Source organism: Carcharhinus amblyrhynchos, chromosome 4 (genome assembly GCF_965287045.1).
Source record: "Carcharhinus amblyrhynchos chromosome 4, sCarAmb.v2.hapA, whole genome shotgun sequence".
In the NCBI taxonomy this organism is placed as follows: domain Eukaryota; kingdom Metazoa; phylum Chordata; class Chondrichthyes; order Carcharhiniformes; family Carcharhinidae; genus Carcharhinus; species Carcharhinus amblyrhynchos.
Window position 1 is genome coordinate 80,684,845 of NC_137327.1, and position 27,054 is coordinate 80,711,898.

General features: G+C 42.6%; 1 protein-coding gene across 6 annotated transcripts in view; it reads left to right on the forward strand.

The window, feature by feature from the left end:
* gria3b (glutamate receptor, ionotropic, AMPA 3b) overlaps positions 1-27,054 on the forward strand; it is a 374,879-nt gene that overhangs the window by 224,378 nt on the left and 123,447 nt on the right. For all 6 annotated transcript variants that reach the window (XR_013886514.1, XM_080187405.1, XM_080187406.1 and 3 more), the window contains exons 9-10: positions 21,447-21,554; positions 25,860-26,066. Coding sequence is in view for 5 of the 6 variants with exons in the window: in XM_080187405.1 (XP_080043531.1) it covers positions 21,447-21,554; positions 25,860-26,066 (315 nt within the window). In the remaining variant the exon portion in view is untranslated. The remainder of the gene's footprint in view (positions 1-21,446; positions 21,555-25,859; positions 26,067-27,054) is intronic.

The window sequence follows — 27,054 nt, forward strand, 5'->3', positions numbered from 1 at the left end:
GGTTTCCTCCCATACTCCAAAAATATGTGGGTAAGCTTGGTTGGCCATGTTAAATTGCCCCTAGAGTCAGGGGGATCAGCAGGATGAATGCGTGAGGTTGCAGAAATAGGGCCTGGGTGGAATTGTGGTTGGTACAGACTTGATGGGTCGAATGGCTTCCTTCTCTGCTGTCGGGATTCCACGATGGTAGATAACTCCTGGGGTGGCGACGGGGTGCAAGGAGGAGAACAACAGAGAGCTTCAAGCATAAGTAGGCAGACGTGCCTGCTGTGAAACCAGGAGGAGCCCTCAATGGTGTTGGGGGATACATAGAAACTAGAAGCTGAAGTAGGCCATTTAGCCCTTTGAGCCTGCTCATCCATTCATTTTGATTATGGCTGATTATCAAATGCAATATTCTGATCCCGCCTTCCCCCCATTTCCCTTGATCCCTTTAGCCGCAAGAGCTATATTTAATTTATTGTTGGAGGTGTGGGGTGGTGGGGGGTGGGGAGCTGCGGTCAGTTATCAGTTGCAGGACACTGCACCTGGAAATTGGTTTCTCCACACCCCCCCACAACACCACCCCCCCCCCCCCCACCCAGAGCCCCATCTCCCCCAATATAAATTTTGAGCCCAATAAACAGGTGTGAAGTTGATCTTTTTCCTTTCTGACATGTCTTACTTCAGTATGACATGGCACAGTCTTTACTTTGTCTCTCCGCATCATGATTTCCTTCTTTTAACATTGCTGCCAAGACCCTCAGCATTGCTTCCTTTCTGCTGCACAGTTTTCCCACAGTCGTTCCCTTAGGCCCATTGCCAGTAGATCCAACTCCCTTACTGTCCCCTTTCTTAACAAGTCTACAAGGCTCTCTAAACCATCATGGTTAACAGTAGTACAATTGCAAAGAACGTAAAAAGTATTGCAGAAGTCTAGGTAGCCTATCACAAGTAGTGAAATGGCCCCACGTAAGATTCATGAATATCTTTTCCAGTATCTCCAGCCTGTTTACTAATTAAAATACTTAGTCCATGACCTTGGTTCCTATGACTACATAGATAATAGCTGTAATGTAATTAAATGGCTTCTCAAATAAATAGTGCTTCACAGGCACTTACTTGCCTTGTGACATTCTCAGAAGAGTGTGATCACTTTGGTAAGGCAGCAATGCCCATCAAACTGTACCTCCACAAGGATCAGTGCTACAAGGAGAAGGGAGGTTTTAATTATTGTTGCAAACTATATAATCATCACCATCATATGTTCTGATGAAACATCACAGAAAAAAATACATTATGACAAAAGTCTTGGCATGAGTACTGCATTTCCAAAATGAAGGCTATCAAATTACTCATTGGGATCCTCGAAGGTAAATAGTTAATTGGATTAATGCTTCTGTTTAAATATCAAATAGTTATGAATTTTGAAAGCAATTTTGTATAGCTTCAGGCCCAGATATTGCCACCGCATTTTAACTGTATTTGTTATTGCTTTATCTATCTATTTCTGTAGATTTTTCCAAAAATGTCTTTTATCTTTAAGCACTGAGAGTGAATGAGTCATTAGGGGGAGTTCTAGGGTGAGGAGGCTGAAATAACTTGACTGCTGAAATATCCTGGGCTAATGACTAACTTGCTTATGTCAATTTGAATCCTTTGCACTGTCAAGCTCACAATTCCTCCCAAGAGAAAGTACTCACTTTTAACTATTCAAATAACTAACCTCAAGTTTATCATAATTCTTTCAACCATTTGCCTTTATATTACCAAGCAGTTGCTGGAGATTATCTCTTCTTGCACTACCTTAAAGTTCTGCTAACAGAAATCATATGTAGGAGCAATAGTTTTTCATGCTTAGATGTTCATTTGTAACGGCTTCAGCTTAGCTATTAGGAACAGCCATGACACATTTGCATTGTTAGCCCATATAGAGCTTCTGCCCACATCAGACATCAGCCAGGAAGTTTATTGGTTCTAGTGTGAATTAATTATAACCGCCCCTTTACATTCAATGGTGTTACCATCACTGAATCCCCCACTGTCAACATCCTTGGGGTTACCGTTGACCAGAAGCTCAACTAGACTCACCACGTAAACACAGTGACTATAAGATCAGGTCAGCACCCATGGCCCCCTCCCCACCCCCATTTCCCCTCCCCTCTCCCTCTCAGCCAGCGTGCCATGGTGCAATTTTCATGGGGTGGGGGTCCTAATGATCCTACAGTTGAGTTTGCTGCCCGATACGTGGCCAGGGTACAGAAATAGAGACCGGACGAAGGAAGCAAGATATGTTCCTGTTCCAACTTGGCCGTCCTTTTTCTAGCTGCCATCAGGATGTGGTCTTAAATCAGTGAGAGATCAGTGAGAGGAGCTTCATCTTCAGAGTAGCCAGCTCGGGCAAAGGGAAAGGTGGGACCTGGGTTAGGGTAGGAAAATGTTGGCGACTAAAATGTTACTATTGTTCACCACGTCTTTGGCCAAACTTTCACCTTCTTTGCATTGAAGTGAACAGTTTAAGCGCTGCTGTCCCTCTTGCATTAATGGAATGAGCGGCCAGAGGACGTGGCAGAGGCAGGTACAATTACAACATTTAAAATACATTTGAACGGGTACATGGATGGCAAACTTTTAGAGTAATATGGGCCAAACAAGGCTAGTTCAATTTAGGAAACCTGGTCAGCATGTACAAGTTGGGTCGAAAGGCCTGTTTCAATGCAAAATAGCACTATGACTCCTGCCAGGTTGTAACTGGTCAGCTTCAGAGATCTCTTAAAAGTCTGCTACCGCCATGAAAACCTCTGCAGCTCAGTGGACTAGTTCAGTGGCCTAATTAACCAGGCAGGCATCGACACTATTCCAGTCTCTTGCCCAGTCTCCCCTTACCTTTCTGGTTCTTGGGGAAAATTATTAAGAGTTCAGAATGTTGTGTGCCGCCTTTGCCTTTTTTTGCTGTTTTGTTCAAGTCTGTCCAATTCAGGATGGGAAAAATCCTGCCTATGGCTCAGGTTGATATATTCACTTTATTTAATATGGAATAGGTAAATGAACAGCAACCAATACCTGACAAACATTCTGGGCCATCGTTTGGTTTTAGTACTTGAACGTTCTATGTTTTGCTGAGCACCAGATTCCTCCTTTCCTGTGTTATGAGCATTGTTTCATTCAAGTTACTGGAGCTTTTCATACTTTTAAGAAAAAAGCCTTATTAACTGTCAAAATCATTGGACATTTTATGGTCAAAACTACTGAGATGCTTCTCTTGAGCTATTTCTTGATACAAAATCAATCAAAAAGGAGAAAAATGAGGTCAGTCAAAAGCACTCCAAAGAAACATTGTCCTTGTCAAGTAAACATTGACGACTGGTCTTCACTCACAGGTCCGATGCACATGGTTGACACAAGCACCAATCAAAACATTTTGGGGAGTTTCTCTGCCAGCCTAATTAAGGTATCACTGAAGAAGGAAATTGCTGTAGAGGGAAAACTTTCAATGCCTCCTTTTTGAGCATATAAAACTCCTTTTTAGATTAGGCATTCACTGGAGAGACACTGCTGGATCAGTTGGTGAATGTCTCCATTGAATTAAAGAGGGCTTGTATTCTTTGTGTTGCTGGATACTGACCCAGATCTGTCAATCATTAAGTAAGCTATTGTTTACGAAGTACAGTGCAGTAAACAACCAGCCACAATAGGCATGTCATCCAAGCCAAAAGAATCCAAACTAGTCCAAATACCTACTTACAATGATACAAAAAAGTGGTAAAAAAAAAACAAAGAACTAGGCAAAATTTGGCACTGTAGCCGTACTGCCAGTTTTGTTCTACTACCTAGTGTGGAACTGAACCACATGGACAACAAAGTCCCCAGATTTGATGTCTTGTATCTGTTAATTATTCTTCATATGGGATATTGATAGAAGTGTTAAGACCCAGGCCAAAGTGTTTTGTGAAGTTTGCCAAAACACTAAGTTTACATTTGATTTTGGCATTCGTGAATATATGGTGTTTCATTCCAGGTATAATTCAAGTGACCCGCTAGGAAGCTTTTATTAAACAAAGTTTATTTAAGAACATAGTTAGAATACAACAAAAATAATTAGCATAACTTTTACCAATTACAAGAATTAAACATGACACAGCATTACTCTTAACAGTTATCTACCTTTCAAATGCATCAATTTCAATGCAGCATAGAGCCTATCTTACTGGACTGTTTGTGAAAATTCTGACCTGCTCTTTCACCTTATATATAAGTGCAACGTTGATTAGGACAGAGTTCCAAATATGGGGGTCTGTTTTTGGGTTGGGTGAATACAGTTTTTAATAATCAGTTTTATGGTTCTCTTTGCCCTGTGGGAGAACTGGAATGGTTTCCAAAATGTAATTGTCTCACAGACTTACACCCTTCTTCAAAATTAGTTAACACAAATACAAGTGTGCTCTCATGATGCTGAATTTTCAGCTTTTGAATGTTTCTGGACAGAGATCTTGACTGCAGTTTTCACAGAAGGTTATATCCTCGAAACTACAAAATTTTAAAGCGGTAAACTTAGTCTCTGATAGCTCCCAATCTCCAGACTTCAGAGAAGGGAAAAGAGAGACTGTCTCCTAACTCAAAAGCAGCATCTAAAATAGCAACACTTTGACAGTAAAAATTTCAACTCCAGAAAGGGGGAAACTCATTGCTGTCTCTCTCAGCTCCAAACAACTTCTGAAAAACGGAATTAACTTGCCTTCTCGTGAAAACATAGCTGTCCCTAGTCATATGACCTGACTTGTCAATCACCCAATCAAGCTCGACTGTGCCATCCCAAGGGAACACTAAAACAACTGAACACTGCATTAGTTCAGATTAAAACCAACAGAATGTCAATTATACTGCCTCAATAACAATAGAGGACACAGGCTACAACAACATGGCTCTGACAAAATCCCTGTTCAAAGTGTCCTGCAAAGAAATATGAATAAAATACATTTTTTAAAGGGATAGTACTATCATAGCACTGATACGTTCCACCCAGTGTGTTCCAGGGCAAGGGTGAAGAAAAATCAACCAGGGTAACTGGCATTGATCATTATCCTCTGTTTTTTTCTGTATGGTATAATTGTGTGGGAAGTTTGTGTAGTGGAAGTTGTTATATATAATTGTTCAATTGTTCAGTGCTCGACTGCGTGTGTTTTTACTGTGCTCAAACCTGGGTGAGATTAGAGAAACAAAAAATAAACTGAAGCAAGAAGCTGTAAGAATGAGAGGAAATATTTTAAAGCATTTTAAATAAAGCACCTGGATATATATAGAAATTGGTTTGCGTTATCTCTACACAATACATAACAACTGCTGATGAAGGTGGAGAAAATTCATTGTCTCCAGCAACTTTGTTTTCTTGAGCGGGTGATGCACCCATTCCATGGAATCAATGGATTTCAGGGTTCCAGACTATGTTGATCACTATGGGCATGGACGGTCCACAGGTAGCAACAATTGGTGTGAAGACACTCATACATTAACTTGGGTGAGAAGGCCAACAAATATTCAAACAGTCAACAAAAGATACTTCAATATTTGTTACATTTGTAAGTGCTTGCAAAAATGTCTTTAACTGCCAAAGAAAGATGTAATGATCAAACATAGTTTTGATTTGATTTGATTTGACTTCTTATTGGGATACAGTGAAAAGTATTGTTTTTTGCATGTTATACAGACAAAACATATTGTTCATAGAGTACATAGGAGAGAAGGAGTGGAGAAGGTGCAGAGCATAGTGTTACAGTCATAGATAGGGTGCAGAGAAAGATCGATTTACTATAAAGTAGGTCTATTTAAAAGGCTGATGGCAGCAGGGAAGAAGCTGTTCTTGAGTCGATTGGTATGTGTTTTCAGACTTTTGTATCTTTTTCCCAATGGAAGAAGGTGAAAAAGTGTATGTCCAGGATGCGTAGAGTCCTTTATTATACTGACTACTTTTCTGAGGCAGCAGGAAGTGTAGACGGACTCAACAGATGGGAGGCTGCTTTGCGTGATGGACTGGGTTTTGTTCACAACCCTTTGTGGTTTCTTGCGGTCTTGGTCAGAGCAGGAACCATACCAAGATGTGATACATCCAGAAAGGATGCTTTCTATGGTGCAACTGTAAAAATTGGTGAGAGTCATAGCAGACATGCTGAATTTCCTTAGCCTCCTGAAAAAGTAGAGGTGCAAGTGGGCTTTCTTAAGTATAGCGTCAATGCATTCTGCCAGAAATGGCAGAGAGCACATCATGATTGTATACCTTCAAAAATGTGCCCAAGTTACAGTGGTAACACATCCATTCACAATGCAGTGCCTAGCTCAAGGGAAAATGTGTAACTCATGCTTAAAGTGAAATGACTTCACAAAGATATGCAGGTTGTTGAAGGAGAAGACCTCATTGATTTGACAGGTGGCCAAGTCTCCTCCTGATAGTTAGGAACAGAATATGTATTCCGTCACTGATAGTATGGCACCAGGTCATTTTAAGGATTGTTCAGTCAAGATTGCGGGCATCGCATGTCCCTCCTCATTGATGTTGGAGCATATGTATCTGTACTGAGCGACAAACTCTACCATCATTACTGCGCACAACTTTCTCCCAGTCTTGTCACAGATACTCTTCAAGCTTACAATGACCCGATTATTCCCATTTTGGCAACAATCACGATTCCAGTGCATGATAAAAAACAAATTGGCCCAGACAGGTTCTACGTGGCCAAAGGCAGAAGGTTATGGGGGAAACCTATTTAATAAGCTTGGTTTGAATCTTGCAGACGCCCACTGGAGTACACATTAATATGATTGATGACACAGACTACACACAACTATGTTCGGATTTGGGCAGATTAAGAGGTACTGTCATGCTCCTCACTCCCCCACATCAATTCTACCAATTTCACAAAATCTGAGAAGGTTACTGTTTGCAGTCCATTCCGAAGGGTCACAGGAGCTGAAATGGCTTGAAGCTGATGGTATCATTGAGTAAGTCGGTTTATCTCCGCGGATATTTGACCAAGTCATTGTCCACACATGTACTAGTGAACTTAGACTATGCATTGACCCCGATGGGTTCAGCAAAGCTATCATTCCAGACATGTATTCACTCTCTAATCCAGGAACCATCAGCATCATTTCATGACTCCACAATCTTAATAAATCACTACAGGGTGAATCTTCCCATTCTGGCCCCCATGGAAATCGTGGCAGACAAGGGGTGGGCCGAGGTAAGGCCTGTTGACCTCTGGCACAATTTTCCAGTTTCAGGGCGAGTACAGCCAGAAATTCCTGCCCTACATGTGCCAGAGCTACCTTCAAATACCACAAGCAGAGCAAAGCAGTTTTCATTACTCATGAAGGTGTGTTTCAACACCACAGAATATATGGATTAAGTTCAGCACCTAATGCATTCCAGAAGGTTGTTTCATCAGTCTTGTCAGACACTGAGGGGATATTCAATCTATTCAATGATGCTGTTGTCCATGGCACGGACAAAGCAGAACACAATCAGTGCTTATAAGTGGTAATCACTCAACCCACACAACACAATCTAATGCTTAACAAGGACAAAGTACACATTCGCAGCATCCCAGATTGACTTTCCAGGGTACAGAGTGACAGCAACAGGAGTAAAACCTATACACGACAATGTTAAAACCACTCATGGGCTTTCAACCCCAGCTGATGTGAAAAAGTTGACACTGTTCCTCAGTATTACCAACCTTTATCACAAATTCATTCCCAAGTACAAAGAAATCACAGAGCCCCTTTGGAAGCTACTGTGCAAAGATGCAGAATGGGAATGGGCAATCACACAGCAAACAGTATTTGACATGTTAAAGGCAAAGTTGGCATCTCTGCCAGCCCCCGAGCATTTCAACCCACGTACAGAAACTTATGTCACAACAGTTGCATCAGGCAATACCCTCAGTAAATTGAAGGCAGTGAATGACCAATTGCTATGCATCATGCCCATTGTCAGAACTTCAACTCTATGAAATGCAGAAAATACCAACCAACATCTACATTGGCACGTGTATCTCTGTGATAAAAAGTTCACTTCCCACAGTGATCACCAGATGCTGATTACATTGTCGGCTTTGTCAAGACCTGGACATCAACGTCTATGCACCTACAGATGGTCAGATCATCTTTATCAGTACCCTTCACAGTTGAATACTGGCAGGTTCATGCAAGTGAATAGCTGACATGCTTAGCCATACCTGATTGTGGTGAATCATGTTACATGAGAGGAGTTGAGGACAGTCAGCAATAGACAGTGTACTGCAGAAAGTAAACCAATACCTAAAAACGAGGGGCATCATGAAACAGAGGAAGAAGTGTTCACGTTATACAGAATGTACAATGAACTTGTATTGTTTGCTGACCACAGTGTCTCATATGCGGACCTCGAGCAGTTATTCCGAGAGCAATACAGCAACATGTATTGCATCTTATCCCATGAAGGACATCTGGGTGTTGTTTAGGTGAAACAACAACCCTATGAAGCAGTCTGGTAGCCAGCAAGATTGTTACATAGATACGTTCACTGGAAACAATAGCATTTACATGCATTGAAAAATCTGCCTAATTGTGTCCCATACCTCTACAACCTGAGAGCAAATGTGAATTCAGAGTGTTTCAGGGATACATTGAGCTCTTCAGATAACTTCATATATCATGGGTGCACTTAATCCAATAAGTGGGAAAGTGATGGAATAATTTAGCCACTGGTTTTGTTTCATACCATACTTTAATTTCTGTTACATAAAATTGGTTGAAACAGGCAATCAATCCAATCTTGTCAGTTTTTTATCCTGTCAGGTTAGATTAAAATTACCCCGCTATAGTTCCCTGTCTTGGAACTCAGCAGTATAGTAAATTATTTAGAGTCTTTGCCTACAATACTCTATTATAAGTTGCTTCACAAATGGCAAGTACTCATTGAGCTACTTTTTCTACCTTGAAGTATTGTTGCAGATTTACCTTTCCTGTGCAATTTAGTACCAACAAACAATTTTTAGAGGTCACCTCTCAGTCACCCCCTTTTAGAAGGTTGTTTTTGCTTGCAATGGAAAGGAAAGCTGTGATATATAACCAACGGGGTTTTCTGTGGCCAATTTAAGCTATATAGCCTTCAAGTTTCTCAGTCCTTTCGGTTTTCATCGCTAGGTTAAACAACCTAAACTGTAGCTGTATTGCAATACACAAGTTGAACTGCAAGAAATTGGGTTGCATTTTACTTTGGGGAGTTGGGACATGTCAAGAGGATAAGCTGTGAACCCATCTACCACTGAAGTGGACTTAAAGGGCCCGATTTTACCAATCGGAGCTTAAGGGCTAGATCCGGACGTAAAAAGGATCTGAGCCCAGAATCCTTGTTCCAGTGCACCCATACGCTTTTTGCCAGCTCCGATCCAGTAAGCACTGTGGGCAGGGCTTAGCGCTGCTGGGACAATTGGAGCTCTGCACTGCGCATGCGCAGTTCGAAAAAAATCTGAAACAACGCGTCCAGCGCGAAAGACAAAACAGAGAGAGGCTGGGGGGAGTGGGGTAGGGGGGATGAGCCGCGATAGGATCCCCCTGGGAGGCAGCCCCCCCCCCACTCCGCCCACAGTCAAATCCCCCCCGGGAGGCAGGACCCTTAGCAGATCCTCCACCATCCTTCTGACCTGCAGTTGTTGGACAGCCTCCAGCACCTTCTTGGCCTTCCACTGGCACCTGTCAGAGGAGGGGGGGCAGGCTCAGATGGATCTCTGGTTGGGGGGGGTTGTGGTGGAGATTATCCCAAGTCCATGTTCCGCACCCCCATCCTTTACCATCTCCCCCCTCCCCCAACCAGAGATCCATCTGAGTGCACACCCCACCGCCCCCCCCCCCCCCCCACCCAGCCCCAGGGCAGACGCCAGTGGAAGGCCAAGAAGGTGCTGGAGGCTGAGCAACGACTGCAGGTCAAAAGGATGGTGGAGGAAGAGCAGCGATGAAGGTAAGTTGGGAGTGTGCTCTGCCGAGGGGGTCTGCATCCCAGGGGGTCTGATCGCAGGGGGGGCTGCCTCCCGGTGGGGGGGGGGTGTTTGATTGCAGGGGGGAGATGGGGGGGTGCTGCCTCCCACGGGGGGCGGTCCGATGTTGGGGTCAGGGGTTTGCCAGGTTGGTTAGCAGGGGATCAGCGAAGGGTGTTCGAGAAGCACGAGCTTCGGATTTTTATTTTGCAGGTTGATAACAGCGTGGATCCAGAATGGATCCAAAGACGGTAAAGTGGGATTTGGCAGTAGAGTTGGACACGCAGTTCATTAAGTCGATTTAAATGCATAAATGCATGTTAATGCGTTTAAATTGTCGGGTCGCCTGATGCGGGCGCGGACTGGACCCGCGCCCAAATCGGTTGTCGGTACAGGCGCAATCTGCTCAGATTCGGGTGCAGATCGCGTTACAGGCTCGACGCTCGAATTTACTGCGAGTTTTGGCGCGAATCTTTGGTAAAATCAGGCCCAAAGAGTCCAATTTTACCATTATGATTCCAAGTGCTGAATCTGGGGGTGTTCCAGATCCAACTTATAAACCTGTTCTCAGGTGTCCCTGTACGCACTCTGCCTGAATAAAAAGCAGAGAGTCTGAATCGTGCTGCAGAAGCCTGTGGGTGGGGCTTATCACGCCCAAAATGCTACAGATCCAATCAAAGCCTTCAACTGCGCATGCACAGTAAAAAAAATTTGAAAAACGCTCCTCTGGCACATCACTTCCAGGCCCAATAAAGGCTCTCCCCTGGCCTCTACAAACATTGCCCCACCTCCCTCAGCATAACTGTCCCCCTTATCCCTCCCCACCTCCCCGCTATCCAGACTGACCGTGGCCCCCTGCCCCCTTCCCCCCACCGATCACATGCAGAGTGGCAGCAGACCCCTGCCCCCCCCCCCCCCCCACCAGGTGGATCTGACCAACCACCCTCCTTCTCCCCCCACCAGAGAACATTCTGACCCATCTTCTTCCACAACAGAATGATCTGACCCACCTCCTTCCTCCTCCCCCCCCCCCAACCAGAGAACGATCTGACCCAGCTCCCTCCTCCCTCCCCACCAGAGAACGATCTGTCCTGTTTCCAACCTCCTCCCCGCCCCACCAGAGAACGATTTGACCAACCACTTCCCCCCCACACCCCTGTCACCCTCCACCACCGATCTGAGTTAAAGACCCACTGGACGTTCTGAATGTACCTCTTCAGAAGCTGAAAGAGGTAAGTTCACCCGAAACAAACCTTTGCAGACCATGTCTGTTTGGTGCCGAATCTGAACTTGCGAGTGCAGTGGTAAAGGGAGAAATTCAGGTATGTTTGGGCATCCAGCCCATTAAGTCAATTTAAATGCAATTGACCTTGTGCCCATTTCAGGCGCAGTGCCACTCTTGGCCATTTTAGATGCTTGGTAAAGGGAGAACGAGCGTGGAGGCAGTCGCAAATCCTCGCCTCACGCCCGATTTTACCAAGTTTTTGCATCCAGAAATAGGCACAACTTGTTGGTAAAATTGAGCCCAAAGTATCCCACAGTGGTTTTTGGAAAAGAGTAGGGGATCTATCCCCAGCTTCCTGGCCAATACTTTTCCTTAAATCACCATCACTTAAACAACAGCCAACTTGGTCACTACCATGCTGCTGTCTGGAAACTTGCTGTGTGCAAGTTAGCTTCCACATTCCATTCAAAAAATCTTAAATGGCTGTAACATGCTATAGGATGCCCTGTAGTTTTGAAAGTTTCTATAGGGAGGGAAGGAGATGGGGAACAAGTAGGGAGGTGGATTTGGGACCAGGGAGAGATCAGCCATGATCTGATTGAATGGCAGAGCAATCCGGAAGGGCTAAATTTGCCTACTTCTGCTCCTCAATCATAGAAACCCTATAGTGCAGAATGAGGCCATTCGGCCCATTGAGTCTGCACCAACAACAAACCCACCCAGGCCCCATTCCCGTCACCTTACATATTTACCACATCTAATCCTTCTCATCCACACATCCTGGGACACAAAGGAACAATTTAGCATGGCCAATCAACCTAACCTGCAGTCCTCCTTTGGACTGTGGGAGGAAACCAGAGCACTCGGAGGAAACCCACACAGATACGGGGAGAATGTGCAACCTCCACACAGACAGTGACCCAAGCGGGGAATCAAACCCAGGTCCCTGGAACTGTGAGGCAGCAATGCTAACCACTGTGTCATCATGCCACCCTATGTTCCTAAGTGAAAGTTTCTTTTTTACGATTATTATGCTCTAACCAATTACTTTTCTTGTTTCAAAATGAATCTAAAGTGGTTAATATCCAGATATTGCCATGATTCAAATGATCATCTATCTGGGAATTATTTTCTGCCAGCAATATACCCTCAGGAGCACAAATGTAATGGACCCTCCAGCAAGTACGACGGCATATGTGGCATTCAACTTTAAAAATTGCTACAAGAGCAAACCATCTGGATTTACCAGATGGATGGTAATGAACTGTGGAGCCAGAATTGCAGACAGGAGTCTTTTTTATAATTTTTAATTTTAATTTCCTGCACTGTTTCATCCATAAGGGACAACCTAACTCTTACACTATGTAGGAACATAGCTTTTTAAACCAAGTGAAATACCAAATATCAAAAAAAAAGACAAATGTATTATAATACCAGGTTCTTCACACAGATACAAGGAGAATGTACAGATTCTACACAAACAGTGACCCAAACTGGGAATCGAACTCAGATCCCTAGTGCTGTGAGGCAGCAGTGCTAACCACTGTGCCACCATGCCGTCCTGAAGGGAATATGGAAAAATAACTACACCAGAATATTCAAAGATAATTAAATTCCACTTTAAAGTTGTCCCCAATTTAGAATCACATATTCTGGCCTGAATTTTCAGGATGGTGAGCACTCAGCAGCTGTCAGCCCGAGAGCACGTTCCTGTCAACTCCGGCAGGTCTGCTGCAATTTCACACTCAGCTGAGCTCTGACTGGCAGCAGGCGGGACTTCCATACGCATATGGAGAGCTGTTTGCCATTCAGATTAACCGACGTCTCTCCAGCTTTTCCGGCCACAGTGCCACAGTGGCTGGAAGAGGAACTGCAGTGCCATGCTTGAGATCAAGGGGAGGTGCAGTTTCCCCATTCCACCAGCCATGGGAATCGTAGTGGGTTCGGTGTGGGGGTGGGTGGGGGGGCACAATACAAAGGACTGTTGACCTCAGGTGAGCTTTTCAGGTTTTGGGGCGAGCGCGGCCAGAAAATTCCACCCTAAGTCCCACGACTGCACTTCTGGTAAGGGGTCCAGGGGAGTGGAGCATAGAGGATGCACTGAAGGATCAGGAGGGTAGGCTGGGGGAGGAAGGGAGGGCCGGAGTTCTGTGGTGCCTGATGGGAAAAGCGCCAGTGTGAAGAGGCCTTCAGACTGCGGTGCCTCCTCCGTTACCACCTGAGATTAAGGGTGGGACCTTTTTCAGTTTCACATCCTCAGTTACCGGGCACCTGCCAGCCTAAAAATTGAGGTCATTAGGAATAGGTCATTAAGTGGTAAGGATGGGCTTCCCGTCTGTGGCTCTGTCTGCCCCATTGTAAAATGGTACCTTGGTCAGGGTGGGCAGGATTCCAGTGGGAATCCCAGCCATGCTATTTTCTGCTCCCTCTGCACAACCTGCCCAGTGGCTGGGGGTGTTGGAAGGGGGGTGGGGGAAGAGTTGTGGCCTCTGTTCTTATTTTGTATCTAATTATGATTTTGCATCAGCAACAAATTTGTATTTTAGAAATCAAAGATTTGGTCAAACATATGCATTTCAAGACTTTTTTTTAACAATTAGAAGAAAGTGCAAAGTTAGGGGGCTTTTGGGTGAAAACCCCAAAGCACGGGGCTTACATCTGTAGACATTTCCACCAGTAATGGTGTGAAAGACTGTGGGTTTTGTAAGAAGTAGTAGAGACAGGTACAATTTTATCTTTTAAAAAGCATTTAGATAGTTACATGGGTACAATGGGTATAGAGGGATATAGGCCAAATGCGGGCAATTGGGATTAGCTTAGGGGTTTTGAAAAAAAAAGGGCAGCATAGACAAGTTGGGTCGAAGGGCCTGTTTCCATGCTGTAAACCTCTATGACTCTATGACTCTAAATACAAGGATGGCAATTTGAAATGAGGGATGCCCCGTTGGCAATTCGCTGCAGACTCAATGAGCCGAATGGCCTGCTTCTGCACTGTGATAATGGATGAGCAGGATCCGGTGTGAGACAAGATACTAGCAGCAGAATTTTGGATAAGGTGAATGTAGTTTGAGGTAGGGGATAGGAAAACGACTGGGGCCTTTGCGATAGTGAAGTCTGAAGCTGTCAAAGGTAAGGTTGAAGGTTTTAGCAGCAGATGGATTTAGACAGAAGTGGAAGCAGGTGATTTTGCAGAGCTGGAAGTGGACAGTACTTGTGATCAAGAGGTTGTATGGTCAGAAGCTCGGCCTATGGTCAATAGAATATGATCAGTGGAATCACTACACTACAGTGCAGAAGGAGGTCAAAGTTAAAGTTTATTTATTAGTCACAAATAAGACTTACACTAACACTGCAACGAAGTTACTGTGAAATTCCCCTGGTGGCCACACTCCGGCACCTGTTTTGGTCAATGCATCTAACCAGCACGCCTCTCAGACTGTGGGAGGAAATCAGAGCACCCAGAGGAAGCCCACACAGACATGAGGAGAACGTGCAAACTCCACACAGACAGTGACCCAAGCTGGGAATCATACCCTTGTCCCTGGCGCTGTGAGGTGTGCTTTCTTTCAACCCATCAAGCCTGCAATGACACCGACACCACCCAGGCCGCATCCCTGTAACCCAATCTATTTATCCCTAATCCCCCTGACACTAAGAGGCAATTTAGCATGGGCAATCAACCTAACCCACACATCTTTGGACTGTGGGAGGGAACTGGAGCACTCGGAGGAAACCCACGCAGACATGGGGAGAACATGCAAACTCCACACAGACAGTGACCCGAGGCCTGAATTGAATCTGGTACCCTGGCGCAGAGAGGCAGCAGTGCTATCCACTGTGCCACCATGCCAGTCGGCACTAAGGAAATTAAGCTTTCAGAACAAACACTAGGAAATATAAACAATGGAGTCCATTGAAATTGAAAATTAGATGGCCTTTTTTTGAACCTGTTAATCAATTCAATCTAGGAGAACATGGCTGCTTTTTGTCTTCAGGTGAAGGTTTTTTTTTATTTTGCAGGATCTGGGCATTTAAATAACTTCATATCCTTACGTTAGAGATTCCAAAACATGACGTGTAAGAGGACTTTTCCCAAGGGGAAAAATACGCTAATGAATTTTAATACTTACAAGATCTCTGGTGAAATAACTGGTTTATAACTTCTGAAACTCAGCCTAACATTCATTACGGGTTTAGCTGTCAAAACAAACATTGGGAAATATTAACAGTCTTAAATGTGTAATGGTCAACCTACCTTTTAAGACAGCCCCATGATGAATCATTGCAGTTAAAATATATTTATGTTACAATATTTACATTATAGTACATTTTCACAGTAACTTCATTGCAGTGTTAACGGAAACTTACTTGTGACACTAATAAAAAAACTTAGAAAAAACATGGCATTTGAAGTTATCAAAGCATTTTACTGTCAGAATACTCCCAGCTCCACAACAAAGCTTCTCCAGTGATCGTGAACTGTGCAATGAGGTTTCTAAAGTGCTTTGAAATCCACACCAACACATATAAATCCATACCAGGACCCAGATTCGGATCCTGCCAGAGCAGGTGGTGGAGTTTGAACTCAATAAAAAAATCTGGAATTAAGAATCTACTGATAACCGTGAAACTACTGTCAATTGTAGGAAAAACCCATCTGGTTCACTAATGTCCTTAAGAGAAGGAAAGCTGCCATCCTTACCTGTTCTGGTGTAATGTAACTCCAGATCCACAGCAATGTGGTTGACTCTCAACTCTGAAATGGCCGAGCAAGGCACTCACTTGTATAAGCATTTCAAGAAGGCAGCTCACCACCACCTTCTCAAGGGCAATAAACCAGAAACGCCCATGCCCCGTGAATGAATATAAGAAAATGTACATTGATAATTCCACCTAAATTGACCAAACAAAAGTCTGAGGAATTTCATTAAAATTAAATGGAGTCTTTTTCAGGTGCAAATGCACCAACAGGCAATTTTAAAAAGCTTTCCAATATTAAAAATTACTTAATTTACCAAATAATTGAACAGTGGGCACCAATAAAACTAGTGAATGGTTCTTTACAATCATTTTCAATTAAAATAGGATCACTTACAGATGGTACACTGGGGCACTCTGATTAAAAATGCTTGTTTTTCTGATTAGCACATTTTCCCTATTAGCAATAAAATTTTACGGGTTACCTCTTTTAAACGTAGCCAGAATCCTTTTAATACACAAAAAAATGTTCTGAAATGTTGTTCACTTGCAATGCCTCATGGAACATATTACATTTGTTGATGTGCAAATGAGTTTGAGTGCAAAACCTGAGTGCTGAATAAGTGAAAGGATTTTTAATTTCTTAAGATTTTAAAGTATTTTGTCATGTGCCTGTTAGATAATCGAAATAAGAAAAATCCACATAAATCAGTTTCCATTTCCAAAGTTCCTGTTGGCAACATCTATCTGCTTCCACCTCCATAACACAACCAAAGGAAAACTTGCATTTGTAAACCACCTTTCAGGTGCCTTGATACAATTTTAAGTCATTTTCACATGTAGCCGCTGTTATAGTGCAAGAAAACATAGCGCTCCCATTTGTACACTGCATTGTCCCATGTACGACAAAACAGACAAGTGAAGAGGACATGTGGTAGAGTGCATACCTCCGTCATGCTGAGTTATCCCACTGATATGCAACTCTCCCTTGGGGCTCTTCTTTGCCTAATTAGTAAATATGAAATTGAAAAAAAACTTTGCATTTTGAATTTCCATCTCACTGAGGAGGTTTCAAGCCAATCCACTTCTAACAATCTGCTCTGAAAATCCTGCTCAAATTTTGATGGCTGTGACAAGTTTCAACACTGCAACTGAGACAATACACAATGTTCTGAAACAGCGAACAGCACTCTAAATATAAGAAGCCACATCATTCAGAACAAAAATCAATTCACTCTATGTCCTCATGTTCTCTTCAAAAGACTCCAGGAGGCAAATGCTGATCTGCACCTTTGTTAAAATCTAGACAGTTCCCCCTGGAGTCATACGCCATCTGTGTGCCAGTTTTTAGTGAAAGACACCAATTGGCTTTTGAGATATAGGCTGGAATTTTCCTGTCATGTCCACATGGGAACTGTAGCGGAGGCGGTGGGGGTGGGGGGTTGATGGGTGGGGGCCATGGTAGAGGAATTGAATTTAGGAGCCATGAGGTCATGTTGCAGCCATACAAAACTCTGGTGCGGCCGCACTTGGAGTATTGCGTACAGTTCTGGTTGCCGCATTATAGGAAGGATGTGAAAGCATTGGAAAGAGTGCAGAGGAGATTTACTAGGATGTTGCCTGATATGGCGAGAAGGTCTTATGAGGAAAGGTTGAGGGACTTGAGGCTGTTTTCATTAGAGAGAAGGTTAAGAGGTGACTTAATAGAGGCATATAAGATGATCAGAGGATTAGGTAGGATGGACAATGTGAACCTGTTCCCTTGGATGGAGATGGCTAGCATGAGGGGACATAGCTTTAAATTGAGAGGTGATAGATATAGGACAGATGACAGAGGTAGGTTCTTTACTCAGAGAGTGGTAAGGACGTGGAATGCCCTGCCTGCAACAGTAGTGGATTCGCCAACATTAAAGGGCATTTAAATGGTCGTTGGATAAACATATGGATGATATTGGAATAGTGTAGGATAGATGGGCTTGAGATTGGTTTCATAGGTCGGCACAATATCGAGGGCCAAAGGGCCTGTACTGCGCTGTAATGTTCTATGTTCTAAAGGTCCATAGACTGAGGGCAGAATTCTCTGGTTTTGAGTGAGCGTGGCTGGAGAATCCCCCCATGTTGTTTACATTGCCAACCTTAAGTGGCAGGTGTGGTAAATAACCAGGTGTTCTGTTAGTGTGGTTTTAGCTGAGAGATAAATATTGGCCAGGACAACAGGAATTCTCCCCGTTTTACTTCAAATAGTGCCATGGGATCTTTTAGATTGCTTGAAGAGTGTTAGTTTGATGTTTTATATAAAAGATGATATTCTCTGATGGAGCAGCATTTCACTGAAGTGTCAGTCTAGATTATGTGCTCAAATCTCACTCGGCTACAAAATTACTGAGTTTGTTTTGGCCTTGTGTATTAGAATGATCGTAATTGAGGACTCAATTGATTCTTTTGTCAGTGTTCAGTAGGCTTCTTCTGCGGCTGGGATGGGGGAGTGAGGATATCCAAAGAGTTGACGATAATGGTAGATGAATGCGGAGGCTGATGGGGTGGTGAGAGAGGCCAGGAGCGACCTGTCATGGTTCTGGGAGGGATGGAAAAGATTCCACCGGGCTCGACACATTTCCCGCACATCCTCTTCCTCATGACAGTTCTGATGAAGAGCCAAATGGACTCAAAACGTTAATTCTTATTTCCCTATCCCTACAGATACTGCTAGACTTGCTGCGTTTTTCCAGCATTCTCTGTTCGATTCATTCTTTGTGGTTCCTGCTAGAATTCCCACATGTTTTGCTGTTTCACCGTATAATAAGGATGGGGCAATTGTATTCCATATAGGACATAATGCATAGTTTTAAAATGGAGTCAAAGTTGTATGTCTGTACAATAGTCTTGACTATTCTGGCATTCTATCCGTAATTCCCCTGAAGCCTACACTTGACCTTTACTTCCTGTGTGCAACGCTGTGGGGAATTGATGAATATGATAGATAAATATAGAACAGCATGTTGTGGAGCAGAGTAAAGAATGATCAATCTTAATCTTAGGCAAAGTCTCAAGTACTTCATTGCAGTCACTAAAAGTACTGAATTATGAATGAGTCTTTGCAAGTAATCAACTTAGTACAGATGTATTATTTATTCTTACTGCATCTGATGCAGGTCGTGCAAAGAAAGTGGGTCATAGAAGGTACATCTGCTATTTTAACACTTCAGAACCCTCGGCTTTTTTCTGTTGGCATCCAGTAAATTAATTTAATATCCAAGTAGCCAAACATTTATAGGCATGTTTTATCACATGATGACAGCCAATTCAAATTTACCATCACACCCTCACCCCAGACCCGATTCTCCAACCCCTGCGGACGGCCAACGGGGATCTCGATGTCCAGGTAAATGGGGCCAAAAATCAGGTTTCCTGACGGAGGGCTCACAGGATTCACCCACCCCTGTCCCACCGGCCCCAGTCGGGTTCCTGCCCAGAGTGGGCAGCAACCTGATAATTATGCAAATCCACTAATTGTAATACAATTCACCAGCTTCCTGTCATTCACCTCCCCCACCGCAAAGCGGGAACAGCACTGAGCGGGCTTTATAGTTGCTGTTTACAACGGGACGTAGTGTGCTGGACCTTGAAGGTCGAGGGGAGCAACACCAACACCTCAGAAAAGAGGAGCAGCCACCCCCCTTCCACCACTCAAATCATGGGTCAACCCCACACACCACACAGGCATGAGGGTGAACCCGATCCCCCTTCAGCCCCCTTTCCCCCTCAGAGCCCCCATTCACCCTCTGACTTCCCCACCCCCCCTGCACTCAGCCTTCTCCCAATCCCCACTCAGCCTATTTGCCTTGGCAGTGCCAGCAGTGCATTGCCACCTGGTATCTTGATACTGACACACTGACCTGGTGCCCTGGGCCCTAAGAAGGCTCGAGGATGTAGGTCCAGTGGTCATTTGTCCATCTGCTGCTACCAAACTGTTGAGGATGGGTCCATCAAGGATCCTGGGTTCAGTCAGGCTGGGGGGCAAGGGGTTGACCTCGCCATTCACTGCGGGAATGGGAATGTCGGGACTGAACTGCCTCTTCTAGCCCTGGCAGACCCAAAAATCACCCCGCATTGTGATTTCAGACAGTCTTCTAATCAATATCAGCCTGCCAGTTGAGCAAATTCTGAAGTGGCTAGGTCACTTTAATCTCCATACTCCCTGATCACCTGGCAGGATTTTAAATCATTGCTGCACTCCATTCCGCAGCAGAGATTTTCCTTTCTCCCTGTCAGAAACTGCAGGTGTGAGCAGACCCCCTTTAAAGTCCTCTGATAGAAAGGAGGGGTGGGATTTTCTGGTTACACTCACCCCAAGACAGGAAAATCCTGCCCAAAGTCAGTGGACTTTTGCATGGTCCATATCCTGCCACTATGATTCCCATGGTCAGAAGAATGGGAAAATTCCGCCTGAGATGTCAGCTACATAATGAGAGGGAGGTATATTCTGCAGTGTTGTGCACTCAGCCCTAATGCATGAACACAGCTTTGATTTGAAGTTGCTGAGGCTTCCTAGCAAGCTGAGATATTTGAAACCCACTCCAATTCAATGGAATCCTTTTAACACTAAGTAATGAAACATTTTAATGTCTGGAAAAAACATTCCATTGACAGTTCAATGGATTTCTGCTCCAGCCATGTTTCTTCATGATTGAATGGATCTCAAATACTCCATTGATTCTGATCAAAATGTTGACAGACTGAAACCCTGATTGACAGCCTGTGGCTTCACGCCCTCTTTTGCAAACTACAATAGTTTTGCAGGGAGAGGGGGCCTGTCTCCAAGTTTGGAAATCAGAATGACCTTTAAGAATGGCATCGCAGTCTCGTTGACCAAAATAAGCTTATTAGCATGTTTCAGGTGGGTGAGTCCCATCTGCCAAAGGAAGTCACTCCCATGTTCTGGCCCGCATGTCACCGAGCCTCAAAACTGGAAAATTTAGCCCCCCACCTCTGAAAAACACATATTAGTGCCTTTGGGTTCTGTCTTTGTTTTTTGGACTTGCTGTTCAGAATATATTTAATATATTGCCTTCAAGAAGTCTTGTGCAGAAGCCAAACCCTGAACAATCCGTGATGTCAAGTTGACTATGTATATTTCAGAACTTTGAATCATAGAATCCTACAATGCAGAAAGAGACCATTCAGCCCATCGAGTCTGCACTGGCCACAATCCCACCCAGACCCTATCCCCATGCATATAACCTAGCTAGTCCCCCTGATACTAAGGGGCCATTTAGAATGGCCAATCCACCTAACTTGCACATCTTTGGACTGTGGGAGGAAAACAGCACACTTGGAGGAAACCCATGCAGACACGGAGAGAACATGCAAACTCCACAAACAGTGATCCAAATCGGGAATCGAACCCGGGTGACTGGCGCTGTGAAACAGCAGTACTAACCACTGTGCCAATGTGCCATCCTTGCTTTGCATTTCATGGACTCTTACCACAAGTGAACTTGAACTGAAAGAGTCCAAATCTCTGTTGTTTTTAGATTGGGTACTGGAATGAATATGAAAGGCTGGTGACTATCGCTGATATGCAGCAAATGAATGAATCAACTTCTGCTGAAAACAGAACAATAGTGGTCACTACCATAATGGTAAGTACAATCCTTTTTTTCAATTTTAATTAACTTTTAAAAATTGATGCATTTTACATATGTTTCACTCTCTAACATTTGCCAAAAAATTATTTTGCAGAGAGCTACACAGTAATGGAATTTCTCTGACTGACTGTGAGAAGATATTAGTGCAGACTTAAATATAAGATTTAAGCTGATTCCCAAATACAGTAATATTTTACTGATGGAAATACTCTTCTATTCTCTAAACAGTGCATCTCAGTAAATTATTACCTCCACCCCAAAAGGGGACAGAGGTACTTTCACCGGTGTTCCTGTTTGTCTATCTGTTTGCTTGTTTGTCTGTTTGTCTGCCTGCCTGCCTGCCTGGCTACCTATCTACATGCCTGTGTGTCTGCCTATGAACAATAACTTCAGAAATCCTTAGCAGATTTCAACAGAACTTGATATGTAGGTTCAACAGGATGACAAGTTCAATTTGGGACAAGGTCCAATAATGTAGTCAACTATTGCATGGTGACCTGTTTCATATTATGCAACCTAATTTAATGTGCTAACTCACCATTATATATAAGAATGTATACCTCGTGATATTCACTCTATGATAGAAACAACCACTTACCTGCTGCTAGCCATCATTAAGTAATATCCGAGTGCTTTTGACAGATTTCTAATAAACTGGTGAGATGGACCCTAGGCTTCAGCGGCAAGACCCCATGACAGTGCTAGCCCCACCAATTGCCAGAAAGTGCTCCTGACCAACGGTGAACACTCTCACCATATCCCATTTGATACAATCATTCTTTCATAGGCAGATCTCAAAAATCAGACTTGTAACTTATTTTGTGTTACTAACATAGACATAATATTGCTTCAGAATATCGACTACTTGGCCACATTCCATGTTTGTATGCAATCATGACCATCTTGATTTGCATTCTAATGACAACAGATTAGCATTCTTACATGGAGCAATAATGTTAACTGCCTAGCAAACATCTCCTCCATTTTAATAAAAGGCTTTCACATCTTCACTAGAAGTATCAGACAAATAAAAGTTTCACAATCACATTTACACACATAGGAAATGAAGAAATTCCACCATCGCTACTGTGTTGATGGTCAGTGATGCACAAAAGAACAGTTTTTCAGTAATTCTTGTTTCTTCCTAATGTATTCTGATAACAAATGAAATGGCAATTTAGATTGAGGAATTCACTCACGAAAAGTTTTCTCCAGTGAAGTTTAGTTTAGTTCCTTAAAATTCCTTCTGTGAATCCAACAAAAAAGGGAGTGAAGAAAATAAGGAGCAGATAGGATTGCTATGTACATGCCAGCATTTCAGCCTTTATGTTGAATGTTAAAAGATTCAATTCTAATTATAATAGCATTTTATTTTTCTTTCATTGCTATCATTCTTCCAATGTTCAAGGTCTTATGTGTACTTTTCTCACCAAAATGGGTGATGTTGCAATGAATATATCATCAGTAGCTGTGAAAATGTAGCTTTGAGTCTGTAACAGGGAAGTTCATTTTATAAATTCCACTTATTGCCATCGCTTCTATTGTCTTCTATTTTATTGTCACATTTTTCAAAACAAGGCTCCCAATGCTGTTCAATAAATGTCCATCCATTTTGTATCTGATATTGTCACTTTTTTTTCCACAAACGTTTCCTACACGTGTTCACTTTATTATCATTCTCTTGAAGTGGATCTGTTAAATTGGGCCAAGTCTCCCAAGTTCCCAGATATTGCAGTGGCAGTTATTGCATGAATGGACTCAACTGCTTTTTGAGATGTATTTCAATATGGTACCTCACAAATGCATTTTTTTTAAGTGAGGAAGCCGCCATTGCAGATCACAACTGTCCCAATTCACTTATGTTGCTTTTATAATGGTGAATTGAAAGTTACAATTTGTTGTGTCATTAAAGAGCCAACTCATCTCTAGCACATGCGGTTTTGAAACCAACCTAGCCATGTTGGGATAAAGGTTTTACAGTTTCTGATAGTGGCAAGTGAAATGAACTTATGCATGAGTTCCTAGTCAAATCTGCCCATCGTTTAAAGCAAATTAACACTAAGAAAAGTAATTTCCAAAATCATAGCCCCCATGGATGATAATCTGCTAAGTTCCATTATCTGGGACCCATATTACTTTCTATCTCTTTATTTTAATCAGTGGAAAATTGTGAAAAGTGCACTCAAATACAGAGGATGAGACTGCCTGGCAAGAGCACAATTTGTGAAATCACAGCTGAAGGTTTGGAAATGTGCTGTGTGGCATTAGTGAAAAACACAATATATAAAATTCCTAAGTCTGCTCTGTCAATGAAAGCATTTGAAAATAAAGGGAGTAATGCCTCTATTACAGTAGCGTTATCATGTTTACTGCTAATGTTGACAAGATGATTTAAAACCCTTAAGTTGCCAGTCTCAATCAAAGAGACTGCAGGATGGCTGCTAGAGGGAATTGAAAGGTTACACCAGTGTCATGACCAGTCTTTCCGGAGATTAAAATCAAAGTGCAATGCTGCTGATGAAAAGAACAGGCTTTATTGGCACCAGACACATCCTCATCTTGGTCTTACAGCCATTGAGGTGTGAAAAGTGAAACAAAATGATTCAGGATTCCATCTCAGGTTTGTGCTGAAGTAACTGAGCAATAATAGAATACTAACGTATGACTAGGATTAGCAAGCGAAGAATCAGCCAGTGTTGGCATGCCTATTACGAGGAGCGATCACTGCTGAAAAATGTGAATATTGGATGAGGCTTAGCTTTGAAGGCGCTAATCCCAGCAGATTAATGGCTATTGGCATTTAACATCATAACACGTGCCCCAGAAAGTCAATTGGGCGAGGGACCATTGCCATGGAACAGTATCAGGCATGAGTCATTAATCTTAAAAATGAGAGTGGAAAACTGAAAATGAAAGTGAACGTTGCTGTACCTGCAGTGAGGATCTCCAAGTGATACAAATGAGTAGCTAAACATGGTTCCAATATATGGAATTAGCAGGCTGCTTTTACCTTGAGCTATGGTTTACAGGAGATGTGGGATGGTGGGGGCAAAAGCCACCATTAGTTGTGTAAATTTGTCTGCCCTGCCTTCTGTTAGAAGGCAGCGGGAATAATGCCAGTGGATAGGAGTGAGAAATGTGGTACAACATCAGCACCCAGGGAAGTCATAAACCAAAACTAAAGACAAGGTTAATACTGGTGGCGGAGTGTTTGTCCAAAACGATGCCAGTGATTGGAGGGAAAAGAAGGGCCAAAACCGGGATGGCAAAAAACGCCTGGAGCAGCACTGACACTCCTCCTGACCCACAATGAACTTTCACACAAATGTAAGAAAAAAACCTATCTTGATTTGGTATGCTTACATTATGACCACTTGGCAGGCCTTACTGGTTGGTTTGATCTCTATCCAAAACAGATACCATTTCACATTCAAATGGTATCGCAGCCTCAATGATGTAACTGGTCCATAGCTTTTCTATGCAGGCCCCCACTGGAGTGGGCAATTCTCCTGTGCCTGATCTGAGGTAATCTGAGATGGTCAGGTGTGAGTACATGTGAAACATTGTCCTCAACCCCACCCCCACCATCTTGACTGCATCCTACACCAGCATTGGTTAAAATCAACTTCTGATTTTGATTTCTTGTAGATATTAAGCAACTGTGAATTCTGATCCTCATTGTAAACAATTGTATTTTCTGTGAAAGGATGAATTATGGTAGAAGTTTTGAAGAAAGATTTACTTCATGTCTAAAATTATGAATGTGTTTTTTGGTAACAATTTGGTAACTGCTGATACCTATCTTCCTCCAAAAGTATGTTTATTCCTATTCATCGCAAGCAATTTTGACCGTCCAATGCATTATAATGTAGGATGTCATTATCACAGAAGCATGGTCTAGAATTGCTTTGAGAGAGCAGGTTGCAGTCTTGCAAAACATTTCAGCAAGAGATTAAATGCATTTGGTCAAGTTCTTGAGATTGTACATTGTTTGTGGAACAAGCATGCTCAATAAGTCAGCTGTCCTTTTTTGTCTGTGCATTTTTACCTAATGCTTCGTAACAACAGTGATCCCATTGGTATTAACATGATCTGTAATAATTTCCTATTAGCACTCATTATCTAATGGTCTCTATCCAAAACAGTTAGCAGTAATTATAATAAGCACAGGTATGAAATCCTGTAAATGTACCAATCCCATTTATGTCAGCAAACTGAAAAACATTGTCATTTGGCCTTGAACCCCTTGACAGTAATGTGTGAGCTTGATCCATTTATTCGTGTTTTTTATTGTTGCAGGAATCACCGTATGTAATGCTGAAGAAAAATCATGAACAATTTGGCGCAAATGATAGATATGAAGGCTATTGTGTGGATTTAGCTTTTGAAATAGCCAAGCATGTTGGCATTAAATATAAACTGTCTGTTGTTCCTGACGGTAAATATGGAGCTAGAGATCCTGAAACTAAAATCTGGAATGGAATGGTGGGTGAACTGGTATATGGGGTAAGTATCAATTTAAGAAGATGGAAAAAAATACTTGTATATATCACATAGAAAATAGGCTGAAAATCAGATTTGTTCATGATTATTCAAAATTCCCAGTGCACAAATAAAATAATTACAACAAGCTAGATGAATTTCTTCTCTGATGCCGGCACAAAGATCACTTCATAATCCAAGAAATAATGCTTCAAGGTGGTTCACTTATTAGGCAGTGAAAAAGATGCAGGACAGCACGTTGATCTAATTGTTGCAACGTCATGTAATTGCAAAGTTTTAACTCTTGATCCCAACAAGTTTCTAGATCCTGTCTACTGTAAGTTTGCTGATATTCGGTTTCAATGCACTGTACTGATAAAGTACGTTCCTCAATGGTGAATCTCAGACTGACATTGCGTTCGACCTTTATAGTTCATGAGGCTGAGAATTTCTGTTCAGTTTAATTCCCCATCAAACTCTCTGCAGCTCCCTTTCATATATAGTAATAGCTATGGTATTAATGAAATTATTTGCTCATAATTTGCATTTATATTCGTACTAGGACCAATTCCGTGATGATACATTCTAACAGAGCATTTTCCAACTTTGTTCCACTGGAACCAAATTCTGGAAATTTGGGACCATTACAAATTAATAGCTGGATGTCATGTGCCTAAATTGAAGTGCTAAGGCGCAGAATAATACAAAGTTTGAAAATTACATTTAGTGCTCCTATATATTCCTCAATCAAATGCCAATGAATCAGACAACTTGCAAATTAACAAATTCAGTAGCTCCAAAGAAAGTTCTGAATTTATAAAGTCATGCATTGGCCTCATTAAAGTGCCTAATTGTAATCAACCTAAAGTAAATGTCACACATTTTTGTTCCTCCTTAAGTGCCCTTAGCCTGTTTATATCCAGCACTCTAAGCAATTTGCTCTGGTCTTCAGATCTCAAAAGTATAAGAGCATTTACTAATGTGTAGCAAGTTTCTTCATTTCTTTGGAAAA